The sequence below is a fragment of the Oryzias latipes genome, chromosome 13 (genome assembly GCF_002234675.1).
Source record: "Oryzias latipes chromosome 13, ASM223467v1".
Classification (NCBI taxonomy): domain Eukaryota; kingdom Metazoa; phylum Chordata; class Actinopteri; order Beloniformes; family Adrianichthyidae; genus Oryzias; species Oryzias latipes.
The window spans coordinates 27,452,457-27,470,532 of NC_019871.2; the positions used below are offsets into that span (position 1 = coordinate 27,452,457).

The 18,076-nt window shown below is 41.7% G+C and overlaps 1 protein-coding gene across 1 annotated transcript in view; it reads left to right on the forward strand.

The window, feature by feature from the left end:
• The window catches only part of ankrd13b (ankyrin repeat domain 13B), a 62,767-nt gene that overhangs the window by 29,939 nt on the left and 14,752 nt on the right, over window positions 1–18,076 (forward strand). Inside the window, exons 3-8 of the mRNA XM_011482923.3 lie at window positions 4,972–5,096; window positions 7,680–7,725; window positions 7,893–8,036; window positions 9,040–9,280; window positions 11,635–11,701; window positions 13,110–13,185. Coding sequence (XP_011481225.3) covers window positions 4,972–5,096; window positions 7,680–7,725; window positions 7,893–8,036; window positions 9,040–9,280; window positions 11,635–11,701; window positions 13,110–13,185 — 699 coding nt within the window. The remainder of the gene's footprint in view (window positions 1–4,971; window positions 5,097–7,679; window positions 7,726–7,892; window positions 8,037–9,039; window positions 9,281–11,634; window positions 11,702–13,109; window positions 13,186–18,076) is intronic.

Below are 18,076 nucleotides of genomic sequence, written 5' to 3' on the forward strand. Positions count from 1 at the left end.
GAAGACGATAATCTACATGACAGGGGGATGGAACTGTTTATGAGGAAAGACGTAGCACTACTGAAGGCCCAGGTGTGTAATCCACGGTCCGCTACTGATGTAACATGAGTCTTTTTTATTTGATTAAGCCCTATACTGCAGAAAAAACAGTATATAAAACTATTTAAAGACCTACTCCAATATAATTTGTGTTTTTGGTGTTTTTAACATGTTCTTGTGGCATTTTTCTGATGATGGAGGACAAATATAAGGAAAATTAAACTTAAAATTGCATTTCTGAGTATTTCTTTATTTAAATCAGTCTGACTCAGAAACTGGCATTTGAAAAAGAGATGTAGAAAATACCTCGGGCAGGCTTGCGTGATCACCGTGAACCAGCTGATTCTGCAGTGGAGTAAAGCGGCTTTTCTTACCGGCTTTGCACCGATATGCAAGGTTTTAGAAACATGAAGTGTTGCAGAACTTTGAGGATTGAAAACTGTGGAGAACATTTCCAAGATCTGTTGTTAGATGATCCAAAACAACAGCAATGGTTATGTGTTCTATGTTGTTTGTGTTACTGCTGAACCTAACCAGAAGCTTGACGGTTTAGAAAATGTCTGTCTGCCTAAATCTTTGTGTTTTGTTTGGTTGATTCTGATCTTCTGCTCTAAATAAAAGTATAAATGATGGTAATTTGATATTTATTTTTTTAGTTTTCATACTAAAAAGACAGACATGTAGCAACTGTACGAACATTTTCTATTAAAAAGTAAGAATCGTGGTTCTATCTGTGAATCAGTGAGCTTGATTCGTGAATGGAGTCGGGTCGACACCTAAATAACAACCCACAGTCCTGGTAATATTCCTACAGAACTGTTGGCCCCAACACCAAAACATGGAATGTGTTTTTAAAAATCTAACATAAGGATTCCAGAGAGGTGCTACATCTGTTTCACAATACATGTCAGTCTCTCCAGAGCTAGACATGTCCTGACTTCTTTTATCAATAGAAGGTGTATTCGTGCTTGGTTATGCGACACAATAAAAATAAAATACTTTACACACTAAGTCTAGCACTCAAAGGAACTCTCGTTTTTTTAATCATATATCTAATATGTAGACATACAATCCTCCAAAATCACTGTATCGTTGTACATTCCCATTAGCAATAGATTCATGTTTTAAGTTTTATTAATTTTTAGCTTGTTAGGTTTAGTTTTGATCCATGCGTGCTCCTCACGAAATTATTCTAATTAAGTTTTTATATTTGCAAATTCAATTCCCTCTGTGCTGCTGCATCTACTGCAAAGTTCAGCTGCGATTCCAATTTTTCATGCAAATGTATTTGAATTGTTTCATGAAAAATACTTTGGAAGTTGTGAATGAGGCTTCAGTCAGAGCCTCATTCTGGGCCTCATTTAGAGCTGGAACAGAGAGTGAACCTTTCCTCAGAGTCTGCTTATGGAAACGGAATGAATGTTTTGACCAGCAAAGACACTTTTAGTGTGGGTATGGTCTTTTAGCCATGAGAGCTTTTTCCAGAAATCTTGTTTTTTGTTCAGGGAAGGCATTTTATATCAGCAGGTTTTTGAAAGTCTTAATGCAATCATCTTTTGATCTATTTTAAAAGTGTTCCCAGTGGTCTTTTGACTATGATGATGATGGTTTTGGGGGGAAAAAAAGGCCTGTGTCGTTTTCTGGGACATATTTTCTGCAGAGCGGCAGCAGTTCATTAGAAATTTGTCTCTGAGTTGTGAACTGTTGGCACGGAGCAATCCCGCCCCTCTTCCCCTCTTACTGAGAGCTCTCTGTTTATACTAATGTTACAATGAGCAATATCAGAGCTATCCATCCGTGCAGTTTAGATCCAGATTCCAGCTCAGAAGAGAAAAACAAAGACGTTCATGGATCTATTTCTATAAGTGGATGATCAGAATGGAGCGGAGCAGGGAGCCTAGCGAATTTTCTACGTAAAATTTTCAATTTTTTCCTGATTTACAACTAATTGTGTAAAGAAAGGCTCAGAAGCTGAATTCTAAGCTGAATATTCTTTATATATATGTCCTCCATCATGAGAAAAATGCTACATGTCAAAAACATCAAAAACACCATTTCCATCAGAGTCCGTCTTTAAGAATTGATGCTTTATCCCGCTCTCTGCTACATTCTTACTTCTGTATTACAAACTTAGGCATTTCAAATGATAGGATGAAGAAGAGATGAAGCTCTTCTTTTTATTTATTTTTGCTAATGCGTCTCTGATCTGCAGCTGTTTGGACATCCTCTTCTGCAAAGATTTGCTCATATTTTTAAAAATATCTGTTAATCAAAGGCCTTTCAGGTCATTCAGTCATTTGAGAGCATGTTTAACCCTTGTGCTATCTTAGATGACCCCACCTTTACATTGACGTGTTCTCCCTACCATGACAAAGGTGGATAAAGGTGGAAAGATTTCATGTAATCCATGGACACCAGTGAAGATCACAAATCATTGAAGAAAAAAGGTTCAGAGCACTGTCTAGTGGGTCTAGATGACCCAACTCCCAATGTTAAAGTGCCTAGGATAGCACAAGGGTTAGGTGATCAGGTCCAAATAAGACCAAGCCATGCCCTTTTTACTATTATGATGGCAGAAACATTGTAAATCAGTTATTTACCAGAAACTTCAATAGTTCTATAAGTCAACAATATCTTTATGATCTAGATTTACAATTGTTTTTACAGCCTCTGAATAGTCAAAAACTGTCTTTTTTTGTTTCCCTTCTTTTTTGCTAAAAATCCCGTCAGTTCTTTCTAACACATTATAGTCAGGCTCTGCCAGACAATGTTTCTCTTTTGGCTGTGCAACTGTAGTGTGAACCTCTGGTAAAGGGAGGAAGTGGGTGTGAAAAATAACATATTTCAAGCTTGATTTATTTGTGTTATCAACAGTTTAAATGTTATAAAGAAGAGATAGTGTGCACGGACATCCAACTGTTAGTGTTATCTTTTTGCACTGGATTTTTAAGTCTTTTTATGGCAACGTTTTCTTGTATTTAATTAAATATTTGCTTCCTTTTACAGTGAAAAGCACCTAATGGGGCTTTGGTGAAACACAAAATCAAAGCAGGATTCATCTACCTTTACTTACTGCTTTAAATAAGAGTCTGGGACTTGTTTCCACAACCTAAAAAGCTGACTGGAACGTTTTTGGACACAAACACTTGTTGTGGATGTGGCTCTAGAGTGAAACAATAATTCATACTTGTTCAAAAATATTGAACCACACGATTTCTAACACTTCTTCTTCATTTTTTGTGTGGAAATATGATCATTTCATATGGAGGAAAACGCTTGACCATGAAGGAAAAATGTTTCAATGCTGTGAAACCACAATGATCTGCTCTAGCCCCCTAAGAATGGGTAAACATCATCAAGTAATAAAGAGAGAATAAAGTGAGAATGCCGTTCAAGCGACTCATTATATGCAAAATTATATGCTTCAATAAAATCTTAACAGCTAAATTCTAAATTGCATCCTTCTGAAACCAGCTTCAGGTGGCTGCTGTAGAAACTATACTGAATAAAAGCTTTAGTTTTTGCTCCCATTTGTCATGAGATGAACCATTTTCTACAAACACAAAATAACCATTTATCTCAAATATTGCTCACAATTTGTGACAGTGGGCACTTCTCCTTTGCTGAGATAATCCACCCCACCTCACAGGTGTGCCAAGCTGGTTAGAAAACAGGATTATTGCACAGGTGTGCCTTAGACTGGCCCCTCTGAAACGTGCCGTTTTGTTTTACTGGGGTGTTCGGGGACTCAGAAAACCGGTCAGCATTTGCCGTGACCATCATTTGCCTGATGCCGGCCATTTTCCAGCACATTTCAGAACATGGATTACAGTGCTCACTATCACAGATTTGTGAACCATATTTGAGAGAAATGTTTTTTTTGTGTGTGTTTGGAGAAAATGTTTCAGATCTTTGAGGTCATCGCATGATAAACAGAGCAAAAACAAAATTGTGTTCATGTTTTTGTTCAGTGCAACATTTGACGCTTCCTGGTTGGCTTCATTTTAGAAAATGTGTGGGATTGACTTCCAGTTAAATTTTCTGCCATCCTTTTTTTATTCTTAAAAATATTTTTGAATAATTTAATAATAATTAAATGAAGAATAAAGACAAAAATGCTGTGCTCTGCAGAAACTAGGACATCGTTTCATATGGAGGATTTTTGGATGCAGAAATGTATCTCTTGAGTTGTAAGCATGAACGTTGGCCCAATACAACTGTGCCCCCGCTTCCCCATTGCAGAGCTCCACATTTACATTTCCCTGCTGGCTTACAGCCGCTCACACCCCCAAGTTCCATTACTGGTGAACAAAAATGGTGAGCGATATCAGAGCTTTCCAGCCGTACAGTTTACAGCGGTGAGCTTGTGTCCCGCCCAGCACATTTTTTACGTAACAAATACGACATTATTTTTTCATTTGCTCCTGATTCACAACAATTTGAATAAAAAAAATACTCTGAGGTGTAATTTTAAGCTTAATTTTCTTTATATATGTCCTCCATCATCAGAAATGTGCTACAGGCACATGTTACAAACACCAAAAAGATGATTTTTTTAATCAGAATTGATCTTTATTCTTTAGTCAGTTTTTTTTTCTTGTTTGTCAGTGCAGACCTGACTCACTTTAGTTTTTCCTAATTGTGTTTTTAATTCCAGGCGTTAGTTAGATTTATGTACAGACTGTATTGGACTTAACCTACAAACAATAAAGGATCAAGCTTTCCAGTGTGAAACAGCTTGGAAGATTACATTCAGAGCAGCTATTTGATGAATGATGGACGGGTTTCAGTGATTAATCCGTCCAGCTTTCATCTGGCCTACTTCACTTTTGGCAGTTCCCGCTGCCGCCCTCAATTGCTTATTGGCATCAATTTTGGATGAAGCCGAGCAGATTTTTTTTTTTCAACCGTCCGTTCCTTCTTCTCCTCCAGTTCTGCAGGAGGCGGTGAGCACCAGAGACCCGGAGCTGGTGCGGCTTGTGCTTCGTTACCGTGACTACCAAAGGACTGCCAAGAGGCTGGCGGGCATCCCTGTCCTTCTGGAACGATTGCGCCAAGTGGGATTTCACACACAGCTACAACAACTAATCCCCAAAGACCCCACACACAAAAACAAAGCACACAGACTCAAAGTGTACATCTGAGTTAGACGACATTTCCAAGCAGGTGGACATCAAAGGGAGTTGATCTGGGCTTTCATTTGAGCTGAAGATAAATCGTTATTTCGGCATAAATCAATTTCTTTGATGGTATTTATAACTTCGTTTACTGTTCAAGAAGGAAAACGCATCAAAAGGATGTGGCATTCTGGGTAATCGTGAGTCATACCTAACCCCTTAAGGGGCAATGATTGCAACCATTAAAGGTGCTGCAGTATAGCGGAAAGCCCTGGAGTGTGTGGTTCAAATCCTGAGCTAATGTTGCTCACAGTAGCAGAGATGCAACCAAAAAAAAAAAAAAAAAACATTACAAGAAAGATCAAACTGTTTTTCACTGGCTGCTTTTAATCTGTTAAGCCTTTATTTATCCAGGTAAGTCTATTGAGAACAGTGTCTCATTTACAACAAGGACCTGAGTTTGCAGCCACAATACAACAGAATGATAATGTAATATAAGTGACATACAAATAAAACATGACATATTCACACATCAATATTTACAATAACCCTTGTGCTATCTTGTGGGGTCCAGATGACCCCACCCTTACATTGACGTGTTCTCCCTACCATGACAAAGGTGGATAAAGGTGGAAAGATTTCATGTAATCCATGGACACCAGTGAAGATCACATATCATTGAAGAAAAAAGGTTCAGCGCACTGTCTAGTGGGTCTAGATGACCCCACTCCCAACGGTAGAGTGGAGTGGGCTAAAAAGTCTACGGGAGCTACTAAGTTAATGTTTATGATAAAAAGACAGAAGTAGACTCATAAAAACATGGAAAAAACATCTGCATTCATTTTAAACCTTATCTATTAAATAGGTTTTAGATGCAGCTAAGGAGACCAAGGTACACGCAACTTCATTCCAGTCATAGGGGAAAAAAAAAAAGGAATGATGAGCATCCCAGGGGGGTACGAACCCTGGGTACAACCGTAGGGAGAAAATCAATAGAACGCAAACTACAAGTACTGATAGAGATGTTAAGAAGGGTAAGACGGTAAAATTGAGTTTTACCAGTTAGAGTCTTGTAAATGAAATGATACCAATGCAACCGCCTGCAAGAGTGAGCAACGACCATTTGACAAGACCATTGAATCGCAGGGATGGGTATTAAAGAGAACAGCAGTGACAAAATGAAAACAAGCGTGATAAAGGAGATCCAATTTATGAAGGAAAGTTTGGGAAGCTGATCTGTAGATAACTTCACCATAATCTAAGATAGGATGGACTGTCATTTTTACCAGATTATACTTTGCAGAATGAGTGAATGGTGATTTATTTCGGTAAAGAAAGCCAGTTCTTGATTTAATCTTAGCTGCTATTGTGTTAATATTAGAGTCAAACTGTGAAGCCATACACCCAAATATTTTTATGAACAGTCATGTTGCATTGTTGTGTCGTTGAAGGTTGAAATACTGCCCTCACAAGGTGTCTGAGCTGACTGATGATTGTGAATCATATATTTAGTTTTGTTAGTATTGATTCGAAGGCGTAGACTGGAGAAGGTATGCTGCAAATCATTAGAAACTATTTTGAAGAGATGACATGGCAGTCTCTACGGAAGGGCTGGATGTGTATACAAAACGGTGTCATCAGCGTAAAAATGAATGAAGGAATTTCCAGCAGCATGATCTATATTGTTTATATAGATATCCAACAAAGTTGGTCCCAAGATAGACCCCTGAGGGTCCCCCATGGTTACCGGGAGTGGAGAAGATTGGTAGCCAACCGTACACATAACTTGTACGCAGTCAGTGATCTTACTTTTGAACCAAGCAGCACAATCCAGTGAGAGACCTATATGATGGATCCACTTAACCCTTGTGCAATCGTAGGCACTTTAACATTGGGAGTTGGGTCATCTAGACCCACTAGACAGTGCTCTGAACCTTTTTTCTTCAATGATTTGTGATCTTCACTGGTGTCCATGGATTACATGAAATCTTTCCACCTTTATCCACCTTTGTCATGGTAGGGAGAACACGTCAATGTAAGGGTGGGGTCATCTAGGATAGCACAAGGCTTTTGCCAAGTCGACAAACAGCCACACAGAGAGGGGGGACAGCTGCTGATTTTCCACTAAAGGGGAAATTCACACGTCTGCAACGAAAGGTTAAAAAGATATGTGATTGGTGATGCAATTATGTGCGCATCCAGCTTTAAGAAAAATGGATCCAGAGCAATCATCGCCCTCTCTGTCCCTCCATCCATCAGCTGTGACTCCTCCACATCACAGCCCACGCAAGCATCTCTGTGCCAACCACCCACCACCACCTTCAGCTCAAACGATGACACAGCCAGACTCTACCTCTTTTCTTTTTGGTTTCTTCTCCTTATTTCTTTTCTGCAAGACCAGTTTCCTCAACCACATGCTCATCTCTCTTCATCTCCTCAGCTGTGTTTCCTCTATCTTCCTCTTCATCACTACTCCGTGCTCTCTCATCTGTCTCACGCTCTCCATTTCCTGTTCTCGTCCAGGCGGAAGACTTCTATGTGGAGATGAAATGGGAGTTCACCAGCTGGGGTGAGTCCAGTCCCCGCATCCTTTCAGATTATAGGCTGCTCCTCCTCAGATAATCTAGATTTCATTCTTCTTTTGAGATTATGGATGTCCCTTTCTTTCTCTTAGACTGAACAGCAATATGTTTTTGTGTACACTTTGAGTTCAACAGTTTCCGCATTTGCCCGCAGTGCCTCTGGTGTCGCGGATCTGCCCCAGCGACACCTACAGAGTGTGGAAGAGCGGTCAGTGTCTGCGTGTGGACACAACCCTCATGGGATTTGAACAGATGACTTGGCAAAGAGGAAACCGAAGCTTCATTTTCAGAGGACGAGGTACAAAAAAGTCCAACTTGAACCTCCTCTTTTCTAGATAAACAAATGCCAAGTTACTTCTTAGATTTTTTTAGACCATGATGGTGTGAGATAAGAAATATTATTATTATTATTAATATTAAAAAATATTTGCTATTTTTAGCCAAAATCAAAAACGTGTGACGTTTTCAAGGACGTAGTTTCTGCAGAGCAGCAGGAGTTCATTAGAAATTCACCGCCGACTTACGGAGCAATCCCACCGCCCTTCCCATCATCCACCTTTTTACACTCTCTCCTTCTAGCTTACACCTCTTCACAACTCCTTTCTAACATCAGCAGTGCAACAGAAATGGCGAGCAATGTCGGAGCTATTTAGCCGTACAATTTAGATCCAGATTCCAGCTCAGACGAGGAAAACAAGTGGATGCATCAGAATGAAGCGGAGGGAGCTTGTGGCCCGCCGATTGAAGATTTCTACAAGTTTTTTCAGTCTGCATTTTTCCATCTGTTTCTGGTTAACAACAATTTAGATAAGAAATACTCAGAAATGCCATTTGTATTCAATTTTTCTTATTCATGTCCCCTATCGTTAGAAAAATATCTCAAGAACATGCTGAAAATGTCAAAAACATCATTTTCGTATGAGTGGGTCTTTAACCTTCACATAGGCTTCAGGAAAAATGTAATGTCGAGACACTGCACCCTTATGAAAGAAGGCTTTACTTTTAGTTATACTACACATCTCTTTTCTTTGTCCTGGTACTTTTTCCAGCCTGTCTTTCATGTTTAATCTTTATTGTCCCTCTCTTTGACCTTTTGCCCTTCCCACTCTCCCTGTTCCTTTGTACTTTAAACGGCCCATATGGAACCTAACTGGTTTTGCCCTGCCTTCACCCATCTGCAGTGTCTTGACATTAATTCTTAAACTAACAGAGCTTTCTAGCGATGTGAAATCTCAGTTTCTCCTCCATTTGTCCGCTACCCTGAGGATGCTCCTTGTTTCCTCTGGCTCCCCTTCCTCCAGACTCCAGTGCAGAGGTGATGGAGGTTGACCATGACAGGCAGCTGGTGTTCTGCGAGACCTTGTGCGTCTCTTCGCTCGCAGCGCTCTCACCTGGCCGGGGAAGAGGCGGGGCCAGCTGCAGCACCGTGGCCGGGTTGGGTCTTCTGGGAGCGATGAAGCCCACCAACGAGCAGGTTGCAGCCCGGCTGTCTGCCCCGGTGGTGACCACTCAGCTGGACACACGCAACATCACTTTTGAGAGGTACTTATGCACACCTGATCTAATCAGGGATCTCAATGCAAAAAAATCTAACTTCTACTGTTTGTAAACCTGCAGCCTCAGACCACCAGCAGACATTGACTCCTTTTTCAAGAAAAAGAAATATAATTCAGCGATAACTTGACTCAATAAAATGAAAAAAGGAGGTCAGCCACAGGACTGAATGTGTTTCATTTTTGAAATTTCTTGCCAGCACAAAGGAGGAAAACCGTTTTCTCCTCACTAGCTGAACTTCCATCATCGTTCCTCTATTCCCTGACGCTGCAGCTAAGGGGAACGGGTTCAGGCGGGTTTTCTGATGGCTGTCAAGATGCTTTTGACAGCCGGCATGAAAACACAATCAGAAGCAGCACCACTGTGAGGACATCAGAGCTGAAGCGGATTTTCAGGCTCTGTCGTAGCTTTAAAGGGAAAACCACTTCTGCTATTGTGACGGATGGCGTTTAGGCCGGGCTGTTTGACTGCAGTCGGGATTCGGTTGCTGTACTATACGTCCTTGGTAGAATGCAACATTTTCATTTAAATAGTTTGTTCTGTTAGAACACTTTGTGCTAAAGGTTAGTCTTGACGGGAACATAATGACATGTCAGTCAACGCAGAGATATGGCCAAACAAGGAAATGCAGAGATGCATGGACTTTCAGAGGATACAAAGAAAAAGTATAAAAATAAGTGTAACCAAAATATAATTTGAAGGAGAACATGCAATATGAAATGAGATTCATCAATACAACTGAAACAGGGGCTCTGCAATAGAGTTTTAGCTTTGGTGTCAGATGTACTTTTAAATGAGCATTATAGAATATAACAAAAATAGATCAAATCTATAATTACTGTACATATCAGTCCAACATGCTTTCATTTTCCTTTGAAATTTGACAACAGAATTGTTTAAAGTGGCTCAGACTCAGGGGTTCCTTTCTGGTTCACAGCATTTTCCCACCCTGCCTGTTGGCAAGAAGCTGCTCCACACAGAAGCACAAAATCTGGGAGTAATTATAGTTTTCCAGGCAGGAAAGATAAAACAGGGAAAAAAAATCAACTGTGTATAAAAAAACCCTCTGAGAGACGAGCAGGAAGAAGATGGAGAGGAGAGCAGTTCAGTTAAGGAGAGCAGGGAGGGGTGCTCCAAGCATAATCATCTCCCTGTCAGACTTCCGCCACAGTGTCACCCCTGTGCGTTTCTCCCTGCTCAGCACTCCTGTATACATGCCAATAATCTATTTATGATGCTTTGGAGCAAACCACTTTGTCAGGCACCTCTGACAGGACATCCATCTTTGGAGTTCATTTTTTCCCACTCCAGAATCTGGAGTCCAAAATTCATTTTCACCTTGTACTTGTGTAACAATTCACCAGGATAACTAGTCCTGTTACTAAAGAATAAACCAGAAAATGGATTAAACACAAAAGAGTGTCTTAATGTGGAGAAACAATTTGCAGATAAACACAACAACTGACATTTTCAGACACAATCCGTGCATCATTCCATACCTTAAATAAAATTAGAGAGTTCAAATTAAAAGATCATTGAATAGGTCAGTTCATGAGAAAAACATTTGAGATGAGGCGTGCTCAGTTTCAATTCAGTCTAAGATGGTTCAGAATGAACTCAGAACGTTATTCCAAAAAAATAGGAGACTCAATAAAAAGAAAGACATCCCTAAAGCAATCGCTGTGCTCTGGTATACCAGTAACTACAAAAAATGGTTTGATCTCACCAGCGTTGAATCTGAGATCTCTGGCATGGCCTCTCGCAGTCTCGTCACCACCCTCTTGTAGTCTTTTGATGAAGTTCCCCAATTGTTTAGTTTTGTTTCTTTTTCTTTTAAAGAGTAATTTCCATGTTAAAAAAACAGGCAACCACCTTTTTCCACAGCAGGAATACATACATACATTTGTTAAATTCATGGTACCTTGTCTTAAGAATTGCTCTCAAACTATGTTTTGTACAACATCCGTGTTTTGTGACATTTTTTTTGTTTTTTGAGTATGTGGAGCACAACTGCTGCATAAATAATTTAATCTCCACAAACTATGATCATCTTTAGAATTTATTCTGTATGTCATGATTTTTTTTTATTACAATATCACTCAAACATATATGGGGCAGTAAATTAGGAAAAAAACGTTTATGAAAGCCCTGAACTTTTCCACATGTGTTGAATGGATGATGATTTGACATGCATCTCATGGACAGGTCTCCTGGTTTTACTAACAGGAACTAGAAACAACTTGAAGAAAGAGCACCCGCCTCATCAAAGTCCACTTTGATCCTACTTAAGGCTTTCAAATTGTCAGATGAATAATCTGGGAAATATGAATATGCTGTTGCAGGAATAAGACGGGCATCCTTGGTTGGAGGAGTGAGAAGACTGAGATGGTGAATGGATACGAAGCTAAGGTAGAACTCCAACAGCCTTCAACAATGTCCAGAAACTTTATGTAAGGGTTAATGGCCGACAAAGTGCTTCCACGAAGTGGAAAAAGCTGATAATGCATACTTCGAAGGCCAGTAACCCGCTTCTGCCATGGTCACTTATAAAAGAAATAAATTTTAACCAGTTTTTAGTCCTTAATTCTTGGGTTTTTTTTCCGATTTGGATCGCTTTTCTCACAAAAAGTGGACTATTTGTTACGTGGTGCAGCGCCTTGTCATGGTAACGTGACAAGGCGCCACACCACTGCTGCAGTCAAGATTCAGCAGTATAAATATGCTGATCATCACAATGGATTAAATAAAGCATCAACTCAGAGAGAAAGTTCACTTCTTACCGCTTGTTTTTGTCCAAATGATGAAGCAAAAGGTTGTTTTAAAGAAGCCGGCGCAGTGATACAAAACATTTAAGATAAGATGACCAGAACTTCTTTTTGGGACGTGCGGTTACCACTTTTTTAAGCACACCCAGCAGCCAATCGGAATCCAGTATTCACCTGGACCATGGTATAATTGTTTATGTGGTACTCAAATTCATACTCTCTGTCTAGAATGCTTTAGAACATTTCTGATGTTATCTACAGTTGTGCTCAGAAGTTTACACACCTGGAAGAAATGTCTTGGTTGATTTTCAGAGAATACGAATGAAAACACAAAAACGTTTTTTTCCACTCTCAGTTAGTGGTTGGGTGAAGCCAGTTTTTGTCAAAAAAAATCTGTTTAACCCTTTTTAAATCATAATGACAACAGAAACTTCCCAAATGACCCTGTTCAAAAGTTTGATGACTTTGTTCTGAAAACATGCAGACAAGCTGATATAAAAGGGTTTGACTGACAGCTAAAGGTGTGTGCACAAAATGTCTTAAGCTGCGTTCCCATTGAAGGTTCTGTTGGCCACGGGCGGCCGTGGTGCAGCGGTAGGGCAGTCGACCTCTGATCAGAAGATTGCAGGTTAGATTCTGGCCTTGTCCGCCCATGTGTCGAAGTGTCCTTGGGCAAGGCACTGAACCCCACCTTGCCTCTGGTGGGAGGTTGGCGCCAGTGTTCAGCATCATTGTGTGAATGGGACAGTGACTGTAAAGCGCTTTGAGCCTTCGAAGAAGATAGAAAAGCGCTAAACAAGTATTTACCATTTTCTTATTCTCTGAAAAATAATCAAGAAATCATACTTTCTTCCAGGTTTGTAAACTTATGAGCACATTTGTATAAATAGCTGGGCAAAAAAAGTTTGGAGTTTGGTCTGTAATGGTTATCATGGATACAATTCAACTGTGTGGGACTGAATGTAAAAATAAAAAGAAAGTATCCAGGAAACTCCATTATATTATTAAAAATCTATTTTGGCACAAGTTAGGAGTGCAACTTGTCCTTTCAGGTGTATGCAGCATCAAATGTTGAGCTGATCACCAGAACCAGAAGTGACCATCTGACGGACAAGAACAAGACAAAAGGTGATCGTCTTCATTGGGAAGGCTGTACCCAAAAGCTGGGTACTAACAAGTTATGCCTTTGTCACAACTGCCCTCACGGGTTGATATGGGCTGTCTGCAAGCAAAAAAACCTGTAGGGGCAAGCGGGGGGGCCAACACGAAATTTTAACATAGACCACATGGTGGGCCTGCAGAACCAAAGTGTTTAGGCACATTAATTTCAACCGTGGGCATTAGTTGGTAACAAAGATGGAGGGGGGGGGGGGGGGGGGTAAATGAGGGAGAAGTTGGTGAGATGCCGACGTGTTGTACGGATTTTTCATCCCAAATCCTGCAGACTGCAAGGAGCGAGGCGTTAGTGCTGGTCATGGGAATGCACTGCAGCCCGACTGACTCAAATTAGACAGAGTGTAGTTTGTGTAAGCATCCTACTGGCATCTTACAGGTACTTGCACGTCACCTGCACACCCCATGTGTTTTTGGCATTCGCTCTCTGTCAATAAGGATCAAGAGCAATGATGCGGTCAACCGCACGTCCTAAGTGCGTGCAATTTCCATTAGCCTTACGAATCCTTTACGATACACTTACCAAACGCATGACAATGGTACGTTCCTTTCTCATGACGTCCCTTTAGGTGGCCAACCAAGCCACAAGGGAACTGCAAGACACCTGCGAACACCTAGACATTCTGACATTCCCCTCTATGACCCTCCAGGGGCCAGGACAATCCAAAAACCTGCAGGACCTGTACGGATCAACTGCCGTACGGCTGGATGGGACTAAGCCTATGATCTATTTTGAATCCTTCAGGGGTTTTTTGTTGTCTCAGGGGCTGTGTTTTTCTTTTCTCCACTTGCATTCACTTTAGTAAATATACAGTACTTCATATGCTGACAATAATGACTTGGTTTGATGTTTTTTTTTTTTTTGCAAATGTAAACCACACAGGTTCAAAACTGCTGATACTTACATGACTGCACTCCTACTTGAGTTAAGTTGATGGCGTCTCGACCTCCCTCTAGTGATGGCGAAACCAAAGATGAGCAATTCCTTGACCCGAGTTGAATGAGCTCCTCCTGGAGGCTCCGGTTACTGACACAAAGGAGTTGACAGAACACTCGTCAACAGGCAAAACCTCTGGCAGTTTTTCTCCCTTGGTTTGGCTCATTTCTTGAAACTGAATGACATTCTCCAAACTAAAAGGTCATTAGGGACCTCTTATTCCATCCTCACTCCTCCTGCTCCTCTTCTTCTTCTTCCAGTAGGAAGTTGACCGTGCTCATTTTGTTGGTGAGGTACCTCCATGTTCGTACTACAAATGGTACTGGCCCTGGCCTACTTAAACATATTTGCCAGCATTCACAATCATAGACAGCACCTGAGAGGTAACAGTTAGCTGGCTAAAATGTGGAAAACTCTTTATTTACTAGTGAAGTTTTCATTTCACATAAGCGCCAACAATTCACTCGAATTCAACAATTGTTCCAACAAATGTACGCATGTTGGTCACAACAGTTTCTTGATGAATTTTTTAAAATCGAACAAATGATTGTGCAAATGACGGCTCCCACATTAAAATCCTGCTGACATGTTTTGAAGAGAATGGCTATTAGACTGAGAATAGGGTAATCGGTTCAGATCTTGTAAAATGTCCTAAAGCTGGGTTCACTGTGCTAACTTCTGATTGAACTTAGATGGAAGCAATGAGAAATGACATTCTGTTGTGTTTGGAGATTTGTCCATGAAAGTTTGAGAATGTCATTTCAGTTTCAAGAAATGAGCCAATCCAACAGAAAAAAACTGTTAAAAAAACTTAGACACCCATTAAAAACCTCTTTTGGATAAATCATTCTCTGATTTGTCGGAAAAATAATAATAATAATAATAAATTAAAGCCGCAAGCGGCGTTGTATGGCCCGCAGACGCAACCCGCCCTCCACGCCCAACTCTACGCACCACCGCCCTCACCGCTCACTTTTGATAATGGCTAGTCAAAACTGCATATGCTAATTATGCTAACTATGCTATCTATGCTAATGTGGCTAAAAGTGCTAGCATTGCGATCAGCATCATCAACTGACTCACAAAAACACATTACCTAAAATGCTAATTATGCTAACTATGCTAATGTGGCTAAAAGTGCTAGCATAGCGATCAGCATCATCAACTGACTCAGAAAAACACATTATCTAAAATGCTAATTATGCTAACTATGCTAGCTATGCTAATGTGGCTAAAATTGCTAGCATAGCGATCAGCATCATCAACTGACTCAGAAAAACACATTACCTAAAATGCTAATTATGCTAACTATGCTAATGTGGCTAAAAGTGCTAGCATAGCGATCAGCATCATCAACTGACTCAGAAAAACACATTACCTAAAATGCTAATTCTGCTAACTATGCTAGCTATGCTAATGTGGCTAAAAGTGCTAGCATAGCGATCAGCATCATCAACTGACTCAGAAAAACACATTACCTAAAATGCTAATTATGCTAACTATGCTAGCTAAGCTAATGTGGCTAAAATTGCTAGCATAGCGATCAGCATCATCAACTGACTCAGAAAAACACATTACCTAAAATGCTAATTATGCTAACGATGTTAGCTATGCTAATGTGGCTAAAAGTGCTAGCATAGCGATCAGCATCATCAACTGACTCAGAAAAACACATTACCTAAAATGCTTATTATGTTAGCTATGCTAGCTATGCTAATGTGGCTAAAAGTGCTAGCATAGCGATCAGCATCATCAACTGACTCAGAAAAACACATTACCTAAAATGCTAATTCTGCTAACTATGCTAGCTATGCTAATGTGGCTAAAAGTGCTAGCATAGCAATCAGCATCATCAACTGACTCAGAAAAACACATTACCTAAAATGCTAATTATGCTAACTATGCTAAATATGCTAAATATGCTAACATAGCTAAAAGTGCTAGCATAGCGATCAGCATCATCAACTGACTCAGAAAAACACATTCCTCCATTGGTGAGAGCTATATGCCATAAGTTGATAAAAAAAAAACACTTTTTCCAAAATGGCGGCTTTTTTATTTATTTTTTCTCCATAGCAACCATTTTATGTTTTGGTCCCCTTGAGAAGACGAACAGATTGACGTCAGTTTCGGACAAATCGGTAAAAGTAAAGTTTTTGTCGTCCTTAGCAACAGTGGTTTTATGCTAACCACGCCCACTTTCCTTATATGTCCATATCCAGTGTTTTTCAATGTATTCAGTTTCAGGCATGAATGCATGCATTCAATTTTCACTGTATTGTATTGAAAGACATGGGAGTTATAACAGGGCGCCACTTTGCTAGCTTGCCACGCGCACGCCGTTCAAAATCTACAACTTCTAATTCCAACATTTTTTCCACAGTAGCTTGCCGTTGATGCCCAAAAAGTTTTGAGACGATCGATGAAAATTCCAACGACAAGTTTACGTTTGAATCCGGTGGTAAAGGTGTTTTTTATAGAAAATTCAAGATGGCCGCCTTTTCCCGAGGTCAAAGGTCGACGAAACTCCAGAGGTGATTGTGGACTTACGCTAGGGACATGCGCGTCAAATTTCGTGAAAATCGCTCAAAAAAAAGTTCATTTTTCCATATTGTGTAAAAACGCGAAAAACTCAAAATGGCAGATTTTGGCACAAAATGGCCGCCAAACCGTAGGTCGTGTCGCCATCACGTAATGATTTCAAAGCTTTCTTTCGATATACCCGACAAAGTTATCTGGGTTTCGTTAGCCGATTCTTAAAAATAAAATCCGTCGGGGCCCCCGGTCGCTCTGGGTATCACCCGCTTCGGCTGCGGGGTCTGGGGTGGGGTGGGATGGGGGGCTTGTCGGCCCTGTCCTGTGGGGGGGCGTTCTGGGGGGGAGGGGGGGCCCATTATTAGTACGGGTCGGGGGGGCTAGCGGGTCGGGGTCTCCGCTGAGGCAATCAGTGGTTGCCTCGGCCGGTTGGCCTCCTCGGTCCCGTCGAGGCCTGACCAGAGCTCTTCTAGGGCCGGCGTCTGGGGGTGGGGGCCTGGGCTTGCTCCGGGGGGGGGCGACGCTTTCTGGCTCCTCTCTCTCTGTGTGGGGTGGGTGGTGCCGGGCCTGGGGTGTCGGCGCCTCCGGGGGTGGGCCCCTGGGCTGGGTGGCCCTGGCCCCTTTGCTGGGGGTGGGCTGGGGGACGGCTGTTTGACCACCGGGGGACAGTCTACCAGCTGTCCCCAACTTACCCCCTTCCTTATATAACCTCATATTAGGGTGAGGGGGTGGGGGGTTTAGCCTGCGATGCGCCTTGGGGGGGGGCTACTTGGGAGTGGCCCCCCTCCTATGGTTGCCGTATGGAGTGGGCCCCCCCTCTTTCGGTTTTATTTGCACCTTAGACACGTAGGGTCCTTGGTAGGGGGGGTGCTTGGACATCACTGCAAGCAAGCAGCAGATGTCCTCCTGGCACCCTACCCGCCAATTTTAACCGCACCTTAGACATTTAGGGCCCCTTGGTGTGGAGGGTGAGGGGACATCACTGTGAGTAATCAGGAGATGTCCCCTTAGTGCCCTACTCGCCAATTTTAACTGCACCCCCCTTAGTACACACACCCCTCCCCCTTCAATATATACATTCAAACATAAACACACACACATGCACACAAACACCCTCTCAAACACCCATACACGCACACACATTTTACAAGGAAGGTGGGACCTGGGTCCATCTGTCCCCTACCCCGTCCCTGGTGGGGGGTGCGGGCCTCTTGGCGATGGCGGCCGTGTCCCTTGGGTGCCGGCTCCCTGGGCCCGGCGGTGCTCTCTCCGCGCGGTGGGGGGGTTCATATTACACCTGAGCCGGGGGTGTTCGTGTCCCTGGGGGGTGGGTCCTGGTCCTTGCCCCTGGGCGCTGGGCCCCGCCAAACTTCC